We start from the raw sequence: 17,451 nt of genomic DNA, 5'->3' as shown, positions 1-17,451 counted from the left end.
TTTATGTTCAATAGAAAACCATAAATAGGGTTTATGAAATACAACCTTTGTAAAATCCACCAATTTGCTTGATTCCTTTCTTATTTCTTCTTCAATCTCAATGGTAAACTACCACCAAAGTCTTCTCTACTATCCTCAGACCTTAAATTGAGTGGTGGAACTCAAATTGAGTTCAATTTGATATGGGCTTTGAGGGTTGGAGAATAAAGAAAAATCTTTTCCTTTTATTTATTTTTTTTATCTAAATTTCCAGTTTTGCATGATCATTCTACCTTATCTGAAACACTCAATATATATCACCAAATCATGTAGTAGAGATCAAATTTGAAGTTGCCACTTCAAAATTCAATTAGTGGAAGTGGCATGAGGTGTTCTTAATGGAATTTGTACGATAAATCCACTTTCCGTTTTAATTTCCATTTTTTGATTTACAAAACTAAATTTAATTTCAAAATTAAAACCAAATTTTAAAACAATTTTAACTAAATAAATTTTATTATATTCAATTTCATACCTCGAACTTTAATTTAATCAATTCCATAATTTTTGAATTCCATAAATTCAAAATTTAATAAATTAATTTAGTTAAATATTATCAACCCATCATAAGTTGATGGGGTCACATAAAAATTAGACATTAGTAATGTTTCCATGATTTCTCATCTCTAAAAATGATTCTTCAAAGCCAATACTTAAATAAAGTCAGTGAAACAACCTCTAAAGAGGTAAAAACAAAAACTTAATACGTTGAAAGAGCAGCAGGCAGACATCGATCACTAAGTCACTGCGTATGAACTTTGGGTGCAACAAAGACAATAGTAGCAGGAAAAATGCAGACCATTTACAGAATTACATTTGAGAATTAAAAAAAAAAAAAAAAAAAAATCATAACATATGCAAGAAAGAAGAAAATAGGACAAGCTCACAGTTCCCACTTTCATAATTATTGCTTCTAATAAAACCGTTTGTGAAAGATGAGAAAAGTAACTATAATACGAGTGTGATTTTATCAAGTGAAATATTGCCGAAACATTTTAGTTGGGTAACTAGTCTAATAAACCTACTGCAATCTTCAACCTTTCATTACTTGAGGACTTTGAAGTATAATTTGAAGAACCTGGGAGACAACAAAAAACGAAGAATGGAAGTGAACAATATAAGTGAGCAAAATGCAGAAGAGGAGTATGGCGAAGCCGAACGTGGGAAATCCATTTCAAAAGAAGAAAAGATCCAAGAGGCGAAAAAGAGGGAAAAAGAAACCACTACCCAAAAGGCAAAATAAGGCATCAATTAAAATGGTGCACTTATTTAGTAAAAATATATGTGGGAATTTGGGAAAACAAAAGGTGAATAAAGTAAAATTGAACTCATCGATCAGCAAAAGGGGAGATTTAATGGAGGAGTCAGAATGAAAGGTTTTCATGTCCTACCGCAGATTTTCCACCTATCCCTTTTTTGGACCGGTTTGAGGGAATAAAGAGTGGAAATGCATATGGATATATAAAATTCTTGTTTAGATGAAAATTTTGAGGTATTTACTTAAGAAAACATTTTTTCTAGGTATGAAAGATACCTCTCTTTATATGCTTTTTATTCCTACGGTATTTCGTGCTTTTGCTTCTTACTTTTTTTTTTTTCATATTTATTATTTACCTTTTTTTTAATCATTTTTTCTATTTTATGTGATATTTTTGCCTGTTTTTCTTTTCTATTTTTTCTTTAATATATTTTTTGCTTCTTCATTCTATTTATTATTCATCTTTTTCTATTTTATTTTTCTTTTAATTTTATTATTTTATTTATTTCATTCTTATCATTTTATTCTCATGATTTTCTATTCTTTGAATGAAGATTAAATTAATTTATTTTGTTTAAAATTATTATTGAAAGGTAAATTTGGTTTGATTTATTACTTTATAATTGCTCACTATTCTAGTAGCTTTAATTACAAATTACTCATTTTACAAATATTAGTAATTAATAATTTTATTATTATTATTATTTAATTGTTAAATAATAAATTTTCTCAAAATTTTGAATTGGATTTATTGTTTATCAATTAATCTATAAAATTTTATAGAGTTGTCACAATTAATTTTATAAATTAAATACAAAGATAATTTGTTCCCATAAAATTCAAATAACATTTTCATGCACAATCAAATACAGTCATCCTTGATTCCCATCAATCTTATTCCTAGGTTTATAATTCCTAGTCACCCATAATTCTTGAACATCTAGAAAACCTTAAACCAAACAGCCCCTTTGGGCATTAGTATGTAGAATCACTTCATCAAGGGAAATTGTTAATTTTTGTTAATGAAATCTCCACGGCGGCAACTGGCCATTACTTCACAACAACAACGACAATGCGGTTTCCTTTGAAACAATGATAGTTCTCCTACGACGTGAAAATGAAGATGACTACTGTTACGAGACTGGGGAAATTGATTGAAGGGGAAAAATTAGAGAGAGGGAAGGTAACTACATATACGTCACAACAACAGGTGAGCAGATGGGAGAGCACTTAGGGGTGATCAGTCGACCAGTCGACCAGCAATCGACGTCAACGTCACGAAAGCAAGATGCGGTCTTCATAGTAGCGGCAACAGTTGATTGTCACGGCGGCAGCAGGTTCAGGGTCGAAAAAGCACTTAGCATTTGGGAATGAGGAGCTTAAGATTTGTTGAGGAATGGAGGGAGAATAACTTTAGAAAGAAAAAAAAAAAGGCCCAAACGATGTCGTTTTAGACTTAAACTGAAAACAATGTAGTTTAGCATAAAGAAAAGAAACGTATTTGAGCTAATGCCCAAAATGACGCCGTTTTGGGCCTTTTGTTGAGGGACAAAGCCAGTCAATGCATCCACTTTTCTTGATGGATAGTGCCCCTCAAGAAAGCTCTAACAAAACAACGTCGTTTTTAACACTTTTCCTAATGGTCATAATCAGTCAACATAAGTCTTTTCCTTAACGGGCAATGCCCGTCAAGCATTCTGACATTCGCGCGTCAAAATTTCAAATTGTACGCAAATTAAATATTGAATTGCCTAATTTCATTGAAGGTCATTGCCTGTCAAGTTATGCATCTTTCTTGACGGTCATAGCTCGTCAAGAAAGGGTTTTCTTGATGGTTTTAATCATCAAGGAATTCAAAAATTGGGAATTCACCATTTTGACGTAACCTATGCATTTGTGTGTCAAGAAATGTATTTTTTAACGTACATTCATGGAAAGTTAAATATAAACATTAATTGTGTCAAGAAATATAGTTTTCTTGATGGTCTTTTGTCATGACCATCAAGAAAACAAAAAATTTGTGCGTCAAGAAAGGCTAAATTTGTAGTAGTGAATGCAAAATAAGATAACTTTTATTTTATTAATAACAATTTGTTTATACGAGTTTACAAGCTACGAGAACAAAGAGATTTATGACACTAATCCCAATAATCTCGCACTTGTCTTTTGTCACTAGTAGAGTGTACAATACAAAGTACTATATAAGTAAAGTATACAATACAATAAACTAAGGTATACACTATACCAAGTAACATCTTCCATTTACCCTAGATAATGTAACGCATATCTCATAAACCTAGATTTTCTAGATGACCTCGAACACTTTAACTGTGAGAGTCTTCGTAAACGGCTCAGCAATGTTGTGCTCTAAAACTATCTTCATGACTATCACATCACCTCATTGCACGATCTCCTGGATCAAACGATGTTTCCTTTTAATATGTTTTCCTCTTTTATGACTCCTATATCCATATAAATTTGCTACAGCACCATTCTTATCACAATAAAGTGTGATGGGCAAAGATATATTTGGAACAACTTCCAAATCAGTAAGGAACTTCCTTAGCAGCTTCACAAGCAACTACGTATTCAGCTTCCATTATGAAGTCTGCGCGGGCGGGCTTCCCTACTATTGGATCGTGAACCGATGCACGTACAACCATCAAACCAGAGACCAAAGCTGGGCAGATAGTTCACAGTGCTCATTCTATAGATACTGTGTTGTTTTTCAGCGAATGAAAAGAAACTCTTGCTTGATGCTTCGCCACGCTATAGCTCTTCTATTAAGAGTGAGCACTAATCCTGATGTGAATTTCCTAAAATCTTTATTAGTCTAAAAATGTTCATGTATCCTGTAAAAATCAAATCTTTGGCTCTCACAACTCATATAGTCCCTCGTTCTCCGTAGATACTTAAGGATTGTTTTGACTATTGTCCAGTGATCTAATCCTAGATTGGATTGATATCTATTTACAATCCCTACTACATAACAAATTTCAGGCTTTAGACACAACATGGCATACAAAAGGTTGCCTACAACTGATACATAGGGAATCTGTCTCATTTCCTCAACCTTTTAAACAGTCTTAGGATATTGTTCCTTAGACAATACAATCCATGCCTGAAAGGTAAGAAACTCCTCTTGAATTGTGCTTCGAATATTTGACAAGCATCTTGTCAATATATGATTTTTTAGACAAAGCCATCGTCTGTTCTTACAATCCTTGATGATCTGGATCCCTAGAACAAACTGCATCTCACCCATATCTTTCATTTAGAATTGGTGGCTAGCCGTTTCTTTACATCTGTCAATAAACCTATATCATTCTCAATGAGTAGAATATCATCCACATACAATACCAGGAAAGCTACTGAATTGCCAATGATTTTCTTGCAGGTATAAGGTTCATTAACATTCTGGTCAAAACCATAAGACTCGATCACAGTGTCAAATCTTATATTCCAAGATCGATATGCTTGTTTCAATCCATATATGGACAGAATAATCTTGCAAACCTTTTGTTATTTTGTTCAATAAATCCCTCTGGCTGATTCATGTATATGGTCTCTTCAAGATTACCATTAAAAAGGCAGTCCTAACATTCATTTTTCATATCTCATAGTCATAATATGTGGCAATGGACAAGAGAATCTGGATAGACTTTAGCATAATAATAGGTGAGAAAGTTTCTTCATAGTCCACTCCCTCAACCTAGGTATAACCTTTTGCCATCAGTCTAGTCTTAAAAGTCTGTATCTTACGATCTACACCCCTTTTTCCCCTTCCATTTGCAACCTATAGGTTTTACTTCATCAGGTTGGTCTACAAGTTCCCAGAGAGAATTGAAGTATGTAGACTCCATTTCTAGATTCATGGTTTTAATTCTTTCATCTTTGTCAATATCTTCCATTGCTTGCTTGTAAGATAATGGATCTTCAACCCCATCATCAGATATGATGTCTTGGGCTTCTGTTAAACCCATATAGCGAACAAGTGGGTTCATAACCCTCGCACTATGTCGAAGAAATATCAACTCTTGAGATGGATATGCTTGACTAGATGAACCAATATCAACAACTTTTGTTGATATATTAACCTCTTTAATAGCTCTTGTTGAAGTTTCAGTAGTTTCATTGAATTTTTCACTTAATACTATTTTGCTTCGTGGTTTGTGGTCCTTCATGTGGTATTCTTCCAAAAAAGTAAAATTTTTCGATACAAATACTTTACTCATTTGGATTGAAGTAGTACCCACTTCTTGTTTCCTTGGGGTAGTCTACAAATAGGCATTCGAGGTTCCAACTTATTTGAATTTGTCATTAGCACATGTGACGGATATTCCCAAATCCTGAAGTGGTGTAAACTACCTTTATGACCTCTCCATAGCTAAAAAAGTATTTCAGAAACATTCTTTGATGGAACGTTGTTCAAAATGTAAACTGCAATCTCCACTACACATCCCTAAAATGAGTTAGGAAGTTAAGCATAACTCATCATAGACCGAACTATGTCCAACAGGGTTCTATTTTTCCTTTCTGATACACCATTTTGTTGAAGTGTACAAGGGGCTAAGAGTTAGAATGTTACTCTATGTTCTATCTGAAAGAACCGTGAGATTTACTTAACGTAGATAGTTCCCAAATTGTTAATTTCACAGAATGATAAAATTCATAATCCAATTAACAAAATTACAACATGCTTTTGAAAGAAAACAAAGAAGAGAATTAGGGTTAGAAAACAACTTATCCTTGAAGAAAACTTCTTCACAAAATCCCTCCTCGATGTGTCATGAACAACTAGATCACGAACACCCAATGAGGACACCACCAAGCAGAGCCTTTTATATTCTCTTTTGGGTAGACAATGCCCAAAAGTGTGTGAGCTCTGAATTTTGGGAGAGGGAGAATAGATTCGAGAGAGAGGAAATTTTTCTTAGGAGTGTGTATTCTAAGAGAACAACAGAGTGTTTCTTAGAATCAAGTCATAGAGACCTTCTCTAAAGAAGATGAAAAGTTGTATTGCATCTCCCCTCTCCTACACCACACGATCAATTTTCTTAGAGAATTAGGGGGGGGGGGGGGGGGGGGAGTTAGTTAAAATTTAAATTTAAATTTAAATAAATTTAATTTAATAAATAAAACATATATATAATAACTAACTTATTATATATAAAAAACTATATGTTGTATCAAATATTACACATAACCTATAGTTTTTATATTATATCAAATACAATATAACATATAGTTTTATTTCTCTCATATGTGTATGGTATTTAATATCGCATTTATACTAAATTTAATTATGTGAATCTCATTTATATAATTAATATTTGAATCATATTCAAGTATTTAATTCCTCTTGAATAAACTGTATATTATAATGTATCAAATATACTATATTAATTATATCATATATAATTAAGTTAAATTAATTATATCACATATAATTAATTCCCTCAATTAATTTAAAAAATTCAAATTAATCCTGGATTAATTCTCAATAATCTCTGTTGAGCTACAGAGGGGACCTTATGGACCTGTAGATTAAAGCTTCAATGATACTTGAATAATTAATTAAACTTATTTAATTAAATTACTCAACATTCATTAACTGTCAGTCACTCCACTAAAGATTGATAGTTGTACTCTTCACACTACAGATATATTTATGTATTTATTGGATATAACCAGTCAATAGTGGGATGACCCTTCACATATTGTTCGTAAGTACAGTTGGGCCAAAATTACCGTTTTGTCCCTATAGTTACATCTAACTTATTAAGTACCATCGATCCCTCTAATGAACAATAAGTCATAGTCCAACTATGACCAAACCCCTCTCGAACTAAGAGAGGGTGTAGTGCCACATTGTTCAAGTCCCAAAATCAGCTTTTAAGGGTGTAATTTATCTACTTATCCTGACATTAGGGAAGGAGTGAATTTTTTCTTGTGTAGCTATGTTCCCAGCTCCCCAATCAGACGAATCCTCAAAATGGTACGCTTATTGAGTCGGTGATTTGGCCACTCTCACCCATACAAATCAAAAGATTGCCTTCATAGGCAGGAGTTCACAACTCACTCAGGATTCAAGTCATGTCACCTATGGTCATCTTGGTGAAATGTGAGTCTCTATTATCAATGGTGTTATATAATGAGACTATTTATTTCGTGGTCTGATCTTGTACAAACCCTTTTGTATAGAACACCCCTCACATGTCTCCATATGAATGATTAGGATCAGATCATTTGTAGCATTTTACAACAATTGTAACATCTTCAAAGTAGGTTGTATTTGTAGTGTCATCAGGATAAGATATCCAGCCTTATCTATCTACTACAGACCATTTAGGTTATCACTTAAACATCATTCACCTGTTTTTCTCTAAATATATGTTTAAGCTACAGAAGATAACCTTGGATGTTAATTTATTGGTTTTTTGTGTTAATGCTACTAAATGACGAATAAATTATCTCATATTTTATTAAATAAATAAATTGTTTATACATTACAATTACAATCTACAGAACTCACGAGATTTAGGGCATCAACCCCAACAATCTCATATAGTCCTAGAATCTTTGGTCCATATATTCTCCACTTCGATCAGATCGAAGTGTTTTTATTTTTTTACCTAACAAGTTTTCAACTTCAGTCTTATACTCCTTGAACTTTTTAAGAGCTTTAGACTAATGTTGCATTAGGTAATGATACTCCTACCTTGAATAATCATCTATGAAAAAAAATGAAATATTCGTACCTTTCTCTTGATTTTACATTCATTGGACGACAAAAATTTGAATTTGGCTCCATGACTTTTTCCAGTAAAATGTCGTTTTGTCATTTTGCCTTCAAGGCATGGCTCACATATTGATAAAGAGTTTTCTTCTAAACCATTTAGAAGTTCACTCTTAATCAATCTCTTAATCCTATTGAGATTAATATGACTTAACTTTAGGTGTCAAAGTTGGACATTTTCTTTACGAGAAACTCTTTGTCTTTTACTTGTGGTTTTCAATTTAAACATTTGAGTATTTAGGATGGCCTTTGTAACTAACAAGCTTAGTACATACAAGTTATTTTCCATTGAAACAGAACCAATCTCAAGCCCATTATTAAAAATAAACACTTTGTTCTCAGAGAAGGAAAGAAAATACATTTATTCAATCAAACAAGATACTGAAATTGAATTCCTTTTAATTTTAGGAACAACATATACCTCATCAAATAACATATATTGTTTCTTGTTCAAAAATAGCTTGAGTTTGCCTACGTTAACAGTACAAATGACCTCTCCAGTATCAACTCAAAGAAGGATCTCTCCAGCTTCCGACTGCCTCCAGGAACTAATTTCCTAAGAGGAAGAACAGACGTGATTAGAGGCTCCTGAATCAATTATCCAGGCAGAATCATCATTCTCCACTAAACACGTTTTCAAGACAAGCAAATCATGTTATTGGAATTATTTCTTTTATGGAGAATAGTAGGATCAACTTTAATCCTCTTACTATAAACTCCATCTTTTATCTCAGAGGTCGAACCACTTTGATAAACTTCACTAGAGTTGGCAACATTTGTCTCCTCTATTTGGCCCTTGACACTCAATAAGGATTGAAGTTCATTTAGGGAGCTGACATTATTGGTTTCGTCAAATATAGCCTTCTGCTTGAACTGTGAGGACTCTCACCTAAACAATTCTTGCAATGATTACACAATCTCAAGTGTAGTGACCATGCTCTAATTTTTTTTTTTTTTTTACTAAAATATCAAACATGCTTGCCAAAATGTGAACTCATGCCTTATCATTGTCCTTTATATGTGTAAGCTATGTTGCTTCCAGCATCGCAACCCTCACATTGCAGCGCTGTCACCAGGCCCTGCGATGCTGGGCTTCTGTGTCGCAGCATAAAGCACACTGTTGCAACACTGTGCCTTTACACTCCAGCAAAGAATGCATATATCTTCTTCGTTCTTGGCCAATTGCTCCATTTTCCATCGATCTCCACAGCAATACTTGCTCCATGATCGACACGTACATATAGGCTCGATTTCATAAAATAAATATCTAAAACAGTATGTCCTTACAACTTTAATCAAAACTAAAGCAATAAACTAGTGCCAAATTCGAAAACATCCACTTCATAATGCAGAATAAAACCCACCAGTTCTCTGATTTTCATTTCAAATTGAAAAACAAATAAAACGATATGGCTCTGTAGAATTCCTTTGTAGAAGTATGTGAACGTCGTGCAATCATAATTCAATTGGGAAACACTCAAAATATGGAGAAGTGAACATACATTCAAAGATGAATTTACAGGATAAACATCAATATAAATTAACTTTATAAACATGTTGTTTTACTGAGAGAAAGGGAAGATGAAGTGCTTACATTTATGTATAATCTTTCTTCTTGAATTTACTCTCCAAAGATCACAGTCAGTAATTTCTTTGCACAAATACAAGAACAATTCCAAAAATACCAAACTCAAAATGCAAAACACCACCATGTGGTGACATTGCTATTCTCCGATAAGAAAGAAGATGTGTGGACTCCTTTAGAATCTTTAGAAGAAATCAGGTGAAAATGCAGAAAGTTTGAAAGAGATGTTTTGATACAAAATTTTCTCTATGTTTCATATTCACAACCCTTGATTTCTTTCTATGTATTCACAATACAGATTCACATAGGTTTAGGGGAGGAGTTATTTTAACTCCGCACCATGAAAAGAAAAAATAACTCCCTTGTAATAAGGAGTTAAAAATATTATATAAAATATAATAAAATATAATGTTAAATATATAATTAATTAATTAACCTTTAATCATTCAATCATATATTGTACATTTTAATCACATTAAAATGCAACCCTTATGACTTATAGATTTAACCTGTAATACTTATATGAATCTTATTCATATAAATAATATTTGAATCATATTCAAATATTTATCTCTCATATATAGTTTTAATAATAAATCATATTTATAATTAACTATATATTGCCACTTTTAATATACATTATAATTTATATTAGTCACATCAATATAATTAATACCTTTTATTCCCTTGAATAATTTGAACAATATAAGTTATTCTAAAAACAATTACTCTTTGTTTTATCCTTGGTGAGCTAGCAATAAGATCTTATAGACCTATAGATTAGAAGCTCTAATGATATGAGATTAATTAATTAAACTCTTTAATTAAGTTAATCAATTCATTAACAGTCGGTTACCCCTAAAGATCAACAGTTGCACTATTCGCACTATAGATATATTTCTATGTCCTCGGATATAACCAATCAACAGTAAGTCGATCCCTGTAGTTACATTTAACTTCTTAAGCACTACCGGTCCCTCTAATGAATAATAAATTATAGTCTAATTATAAATTAGATCCTTCTCTGGCCAGTGAGAGGGTGAGGGTCCTCATTATTCAAGATCTAGAATCAGTTCTTAAGGGAGCAATTCATCTACTTACCCTAGAAACAAGAATAAGTGAACTCCATCTTCTGTGGCTATGTTTCCAGCTCCTTACTCGAACAAATTGTCGAAATGGTAGACATATTGAGTTGACGAATCTGGCCACTCTCACCCATACTGATCAAAAGATTACCCTCATATACAATAGTTCACAATTCACTCAGGATTAAGATTCAGTCACCTATGATCATCCTATTGGAAATATTAATCTCTTCAAGTAACGGTGTTGTAGAGACTAATCATTTTGCGATATGGTCTTATACAAACTCTTTGTATAAAATACCCCCAATCACATGTCTCCACATGAACGATTAAGATCAAATCATTTGTAACACTTTACAACACTTGTAACAACTACAAAGTGGGTCATATCCGTAGTGTCACCAAGATAAGGCACCCAACTTTATCCATATACTAAATATCATTTAGGTCATTACTTAAATATGATCTACCTGTATGTCAACTGAAGGAACCAGTGAAGGTCCTTGAACGGAAGCGGGGATCGGGCCCAAATTCCAATTTTAGAAAACTTATAATTTTTATAGAATCAATACAGAATTATGCAACAAGAATTAACAGCATGGCTTTTTTTAAAAAAAAAATAGAAAAGGGATAAGTAGGGTTTCAAGAAACTCTTACCATTGAAGAACCTTTTCTTCACGTTTTTCCTCTCCAAGAATGGTCGCGAACAAAACGATCTCCAAATGGCTACTACCACTCAGAACCTCATGTATTCTCTATACTGCATAACCCTAAAAAGAGTCTGGTAGGGATGCATAACTCATCATAGACTGAACCATGTCCAACAGGGTTCGATTTCTCCTTTCTGATACACCATTCTGCTGAGGTATACTGGGTGCTGATAGTTGGGATACAATTCCATGTTCTGGAATGTAACATCCAAAAACTCTCCACCTCGATCAGATTGAAATATTTTAATCGTTTTATTTAATGTATTTTCAACTTCAGCCTTAAGCTCTTTGAACTTTTCAAAGCTTCAGATTTCTGTTGCATTGCATAAACATATCCATATCTTGAATAACCATCAGTAAAAGTGATGAAATATTCAAAGTAAAAGTGATGAAATATTCAAACCCTCCTCTTGTTTTAACATTCGTCGAACCACAGATGTCTAAATGTACAAGCAATAAGGGTTCTTTGGCCCTATGATCTTTTCCAGTTTTAGTCATTTTGCCTTCAAGGCATGACTCATACACATGTAAAGAATTTTTTTCTAACTCGCTTAGAAATCCATTCTTAACTAATCTCTCAATCACATGAATAAATTGACAAAATGCATCCCACCATAAAACTGTAAAAATAAATAAATCTGAAAAATTTTGGAAAAATTTTGGCTAAAAACCTGGCTCTGATACCAATTGAAGGAACCAATGAAGGTCCTTGAGTGGAAACGGAGATCAGACCCAAATCTGAAATTCATAAATTTTACAAAATTAATACAGAATTATGCAACAAAAATTAACAGCATACTTTTTTAGAAAAAAAAAATAGAAAATGGATAATTAGGGTTTCAAGAAACTCTTACCTTTGAAGAACTTTTTCTTCATGTTTTTCCTCTCCAAGAATGGTCACAAACAAAATGATCTCCAAATGGCCATTACAACTCGAAATCTCCTATATTCTCTATAGGCAAAGAGAATGTCTAAGGAGTTTTATGGGCTCTTAGGTATTTGAAAGTGAGGGAAAGATTGAGAGAGAAGAAATTGAGAAGGTGAGATTCTGAAAACTTTTCTCCAAGAAAATATTTCTATTTTCTTTTATGTCTCACTCAATTGAGAAGAATGAGGTGATAACAATAGCACTCTGTACGTTACAGAGTGAAAAAATGGGAGTGAGTTACAACTCTCTCCCAAAATAATTTTCAAAAATATTTTATTAAAAAATATTTGATATATATTTATATGATAACCACTTTATCATATAATTTATCATATAATATATATTAAACTATATGTTATATCAAATATAACATATAACCTATAGTTTGATATTGTATCAAGTACAATATAACATATAGTTTTTATTCTCTCATTAATACACGGTATTTAAAATAAATCCTATTTATACTAAATTTAATTATACGTATCCCATTCACATAATTAATATTTGAATCATATTCAAATATTTACTTCCTCTCAAATAAACTTTATATTATAATGTATCAAATATATTATAGTAATTATATAATGTATAATTACATTAAAGTAATTATATCACATATAATTAATTCTCTAAATTAATTTGAACAATTTAAATTAATCTAAAATTTATTCTCATTTAATCTCTGTTGAGCTATAGAGAGGACCTTATGGACCTGTAGCTTGAAGTTCCAATGGTACTTCTTAATTATATTATTCAACATCCATTAACTATTGGCAGTCCAGTTGCACTCTTCACGTTATAGATATATTTCTGCATCCATTGGATAAAACTAGTCAACAGTATGATGACCCTTCACAAATTGCTCGTAAATATAGTTATGTCAAAATTATCGTTTTGCCCTATAGTTACATCTAACTCTTTAAGTGTCATTGATCTCTCTAATAAACAATAAGTTATGTCAAATAAAACATCACATATTTTATTAAATAAATAAAATATTTGTACAATACAATTACAAACTACAAGACCCTACGAGATTTAGGGCACTAACTCCAAATCAAACACATACATGTTTAAATTATATAAAATAACATTGGATCTTATTTTATTAGATTGAATTAATGTACAGATAAAATAAGTTTTATTTTATTGATAACAATTTGTTTATACTAATTTACAAACTACGAGAATAAAAAGATTTAGGACACCAATTCTATCAATCTAGACGTTCTAGGCCATCCAACCAAATAACCCATAAATTGAAGTATCCTATTTTTATATTTGAGATTGGTCACTAAATTTCGTTACAATTTTTAGATTTGTTTAAGAGTCAATTTATCACTATATGTGTTGATGTCTATTAATTAATTCAGAATAATTTAAAGAACTGTAATCAACTAAGTTTTACTTTTTTTTTTATTTTATCACAGTTAAAAATAATCTTAAAATTATATTCATAATTATTTTAAATTAATCAATAGATATTAACGTCAAAAGAGTGAAAAAGCGAAGTTCAAAGTATAAACCAAGATAAAATTGAAACAAAATAAAAATCTCAAAGATAAAAGTGTAACGACTCAACTAAAATAAAAACTTAAAAGACTAAAAAATGTGACACTAAACTTTTGAAAAAAGATATATATTTTCTGGTTTATTGTATCATGACACCTCTCCATTTTCATCCTTTATTATTTTCATCTAACTTTGCGTTTTGATTGTCTATATCCAATGTTTTGTTTTGCCCAATAACGAGCTTTTCAAACCCATAACTCATTCACCTTTTCATCTCTCATCTCTCTGCTTTCCTTTCCTCATCTTTTTTGGTGCTTTTTTTTCTTTATTAAAAATAATAAAATCATATGTTATTGGTGGCACATGAGCCCCATGCACGAGCAGAGATTAATTTTTGGCGACAGTCTTTTATAAATTTATAAAATAAGCTTTAAAATACATGTTCCAATTAAAAGTAAACTTTGTATGCTCGTTACATGGTGGAACTGACTGTTGATGACACGGCAACATGTCCATAAAAGCAACCAAATTAAAGAAACTATGAATATAATTCATAATGCTATATCTATCTTTACATTTTCATTGTTGGATTGGGATATACAAAATCACTCGATTCTAACACAATTGAATATTGAGGCTCATCACTCATTGACACGTCCTCCACCAGTCACCCACTTATGCTCTTCCCTTCTCCTCATTGCCATCTCTAAATTCTTAACAAATCAATAATTAAAAATAATTGTACGTGACTCAAGTGGTAAAATGATGCTCGTTGCAATGAAAAAGGTTTAGCTAATAGAGATAGACGATAAATAGTATTTCGAGGTCGAGATAACACATTTGAAATGAAGTTTTGGTAGAGAAACCCATGAATCTTATGTTCTGTGTACACTAATGTGACCTATTTAATTTTAATTTGTTGTTTCAATTTTGCTGTTGAATGAAGGATCGATCTCTTCTTTTAAGTAATTAATGTTCCTAAAAGCAACCAATTTTAGTGGTCCAAAAGTATTCGTAGAATCCAAACTCTTAATATGTTAGCTAAGCTAATAAACAACAGTAATTTTTTCCCTTTTGAAATGATGTATTATAAATCTATAATTGGGTTGACCAATATGATTTTATGACATTAAATTAATTTGTGGTAACGATCCTATTTATCACACGTACTAATGATATAATATACGCCAATGTTTTATAACATGTGGCAGTGGAATAGAACTTTGTAACAATTCACAAAATTCTACGGCTCAACACCACCCGTTGATTATATGTTTATACTTCCGTCCCAGTGGAAGAAAATCCTATAGAACAAAACAGAGAACATTACATGACGGAACAAGCATTTGGATTTTCATCGCTGAACATCTGAGGTGGATATGCATGCCCCATCATCATCGGCGCCGGGTACGCGTCCACAACCATATGCGGCGCCGGGTACGCTACATCGCCCATCATCGGCGGTGCATACGGATACATTTCCATAATATACCTTTGCGGGTAATAATGGTATTCATTCTTCTTCACTTCCACCATCTTCGGAGCTTCTTCCGCCACCGGATCGGCCTCCGCAGGGGCGGTTCCTTCTGCCTCTCCACCGCCGGCAGCTGCAGCCGCGGGTTTCTCCTCGACTTTACTTTCTTCCTCCACCTTTTTCTCACTTTCAACTCCGTCACTGGCGTCGGCTTTCTTCTCTTCTTCGACTTCTTTCGCAGCAACTTCTGACTCGTTATTCTCCGGCGTAATTTCCGGCTCTTGCTTCACAATCGCAGCGTGTTTTCCAGTTCGGCGATGAACATATGCAACCAGCGCCGCCGGATCGATCGCTCCTTTCACGGTGACCTGCGAGCTCTTTAGATCTGGGTCCACTAATTCAACACCTGACCCATCCATTACCAACCACAAATTTTATAATTGCGCGTATTTTTCAATCAATGAAAAATTAGTCAAAGAATCAACTCTTATATCTTATTTATTGACATATAATAAAAGACCCATTTCATCTAATATCCAAATCAGATCAACTTGTTTATTAAAAACGAAAAGAATTAAAGAAAATCGAACCTTTCATTCTGTGTATCCTTCTTTTGATTTCTTGAGCGCAGGCCTCACAGTGCATGTGCACTTTCAAGACGACCGTTGTTAGAATCTGAGGCTGCGAATGGAATCCAAAAGGGAAGAAGATGAGATATATAATTAATATAATATTTTTTCAAAAAAGAAAATAACCGTAGAAAGGTAGAAGCAGAATAAAACCTGTGGTTTGGTGTCCTCTGTTTTGGGTTTCTCTACGGGTTCAGGGATCGGGGCAGTGGGCTCGGGAATTGGAGAGATCAATTCAACCCGGCGGTGGCTTTTCCTCTGAAGTCTGCCTAGAACCTTGACCGGATCGGCCTTCTCTCCTTTCACCACGACTTTATGAGTTCTACAATCGGTCTCCACACTTTCAACCCCTGAAACAACCAAACCTCAATTATTCCTCTGTTTCTCCACTAACTGAGACTTCGTTAAGTAAAAAGAAAAGAATCCAACCTTCGAAGCCTCTGAGGCAGCGGCGGACCTTGCGGGCACAGCCTTCACAATGCATAAAAACAGAGAGCACAATATCCTGAGGAGGTTTAGGAAGAGGTTTTTCTTCGACGGCATCTTTTGATTCTTTATTGTCGCTCTCGGCCCCTGTTTGCTCTTGATCGGGAGCCGCCCTCGGGGGTTCCTCTGGTTTTGTATCCTCCGGTTTCTTGTCCTCCTAATGAACAAATCCATACAACACACACAGAATTAACTCACAAGACACGAACTAAATGTGAAAACAGAGAAGAAACAGAGAAACAGAGTTGGGTTAGTTAGTGACCTCCCCCATTGGAAATTGGAGCTTTCGAAGAGTGGAAAGTAGCTGAAGCTGAGAGATGAGAGTTGGTTGGTTTCAAGTTAAAAGAAGAGGAAAAACAACAATGGGTTATGGGTTTGGAGGATTCGGTTCTAATTCCAGATCCCAAAATGTATCATCGTCATCATCATCCAACTCCTCGAGTGACGTGGTGCTTTATAAAGGCCAGGTTCAGCTTCTTGCATCGATATTCACAACACAAACTTGGATCCTGCAGCTTTCTTCTATCTTTTCTCGCAAAATCTAACAGCCCAGCCCAGCCCACATTTCACCACCTAACTCCAATTCCTTTGCGCCTAAGTACCCACTTTAATCCTACTTCTATTTAACTAATCCATCGTATATTCTCAAGTATTATTACAGAACACAGGTCCCCGCCAGCCAGGGGACTTCAACTTTATTGCTTTGCCCATGTTTAAGTCGGTTCCTCACCATCCAAATCAACTTTTGTACCCTCTTTTCATTCTTTTCCTTTATTCAGTTAATTATTTATGCACCCAATTATTGATACGTAAGTAGGCAACCATGATTCATAGTCGAGTCAGCATGTCATGTGTGTGAGATGTTCAAAATGTGTTAGTCGGTCAAGTACTAAACTATAAATTTCATGTAGTTTTGTTTGTGACTAACTGTCATGTCCATTAA

General features: G+C 33.3%; 1 protein-coding gene across 1 annotated transcript; it reads right to left on the bottom strand.

Moving 5' to 3' along the window:
- Window positions 1–15,025: 15,025 nt before the first annotated feature.
- Window positions 15,026–17,104, bottom strand: FP3 (farnesylated protein 3). Its single transcript, XM_039022684.2, has 5 exons — window positions 16,771–17,104; window positions 16,452–16,665; window positions 16,176–16,372; window positions 15,984–16,074; window positions 15,026–15,799 (listed from the first exon to the last, which is right to left on the bottom strand). The coding sequence occupies exons 1-5, from the start codon at window positions 16,777–16,779 to the stop codon at window positions 15,246–15,248; spliced, it is 1,065 nt and encodes a 354-aa protein (XP_038878612.1). The 5' UTR covers window positions 16,780–17,104; the 3' UTR covers window positions 15,026–15,245.
- Window positions 17,105–17,451: the final 347 nt, after the last annotated feature.

This window comes from Benincasa hispida, chromosome 2 (genome assembly GCF_027475165.1).
Source record: "Benincasa hispida cultivar pf3 chromosome 2, pf3_genome.v1.1, whole genome shotgun sequence".
Taxonomy (NCBI): domain Eukaryota; kingdom Viridiplantae; phylum Streptophyta; class Magnoliopsida; order Cucurbitales; family Cucurbitaceae; genus Benincasa; species Benincasa hispida.
This window is presented reverse-complemented; position numbering and strand designations above follow the sequence as displayed.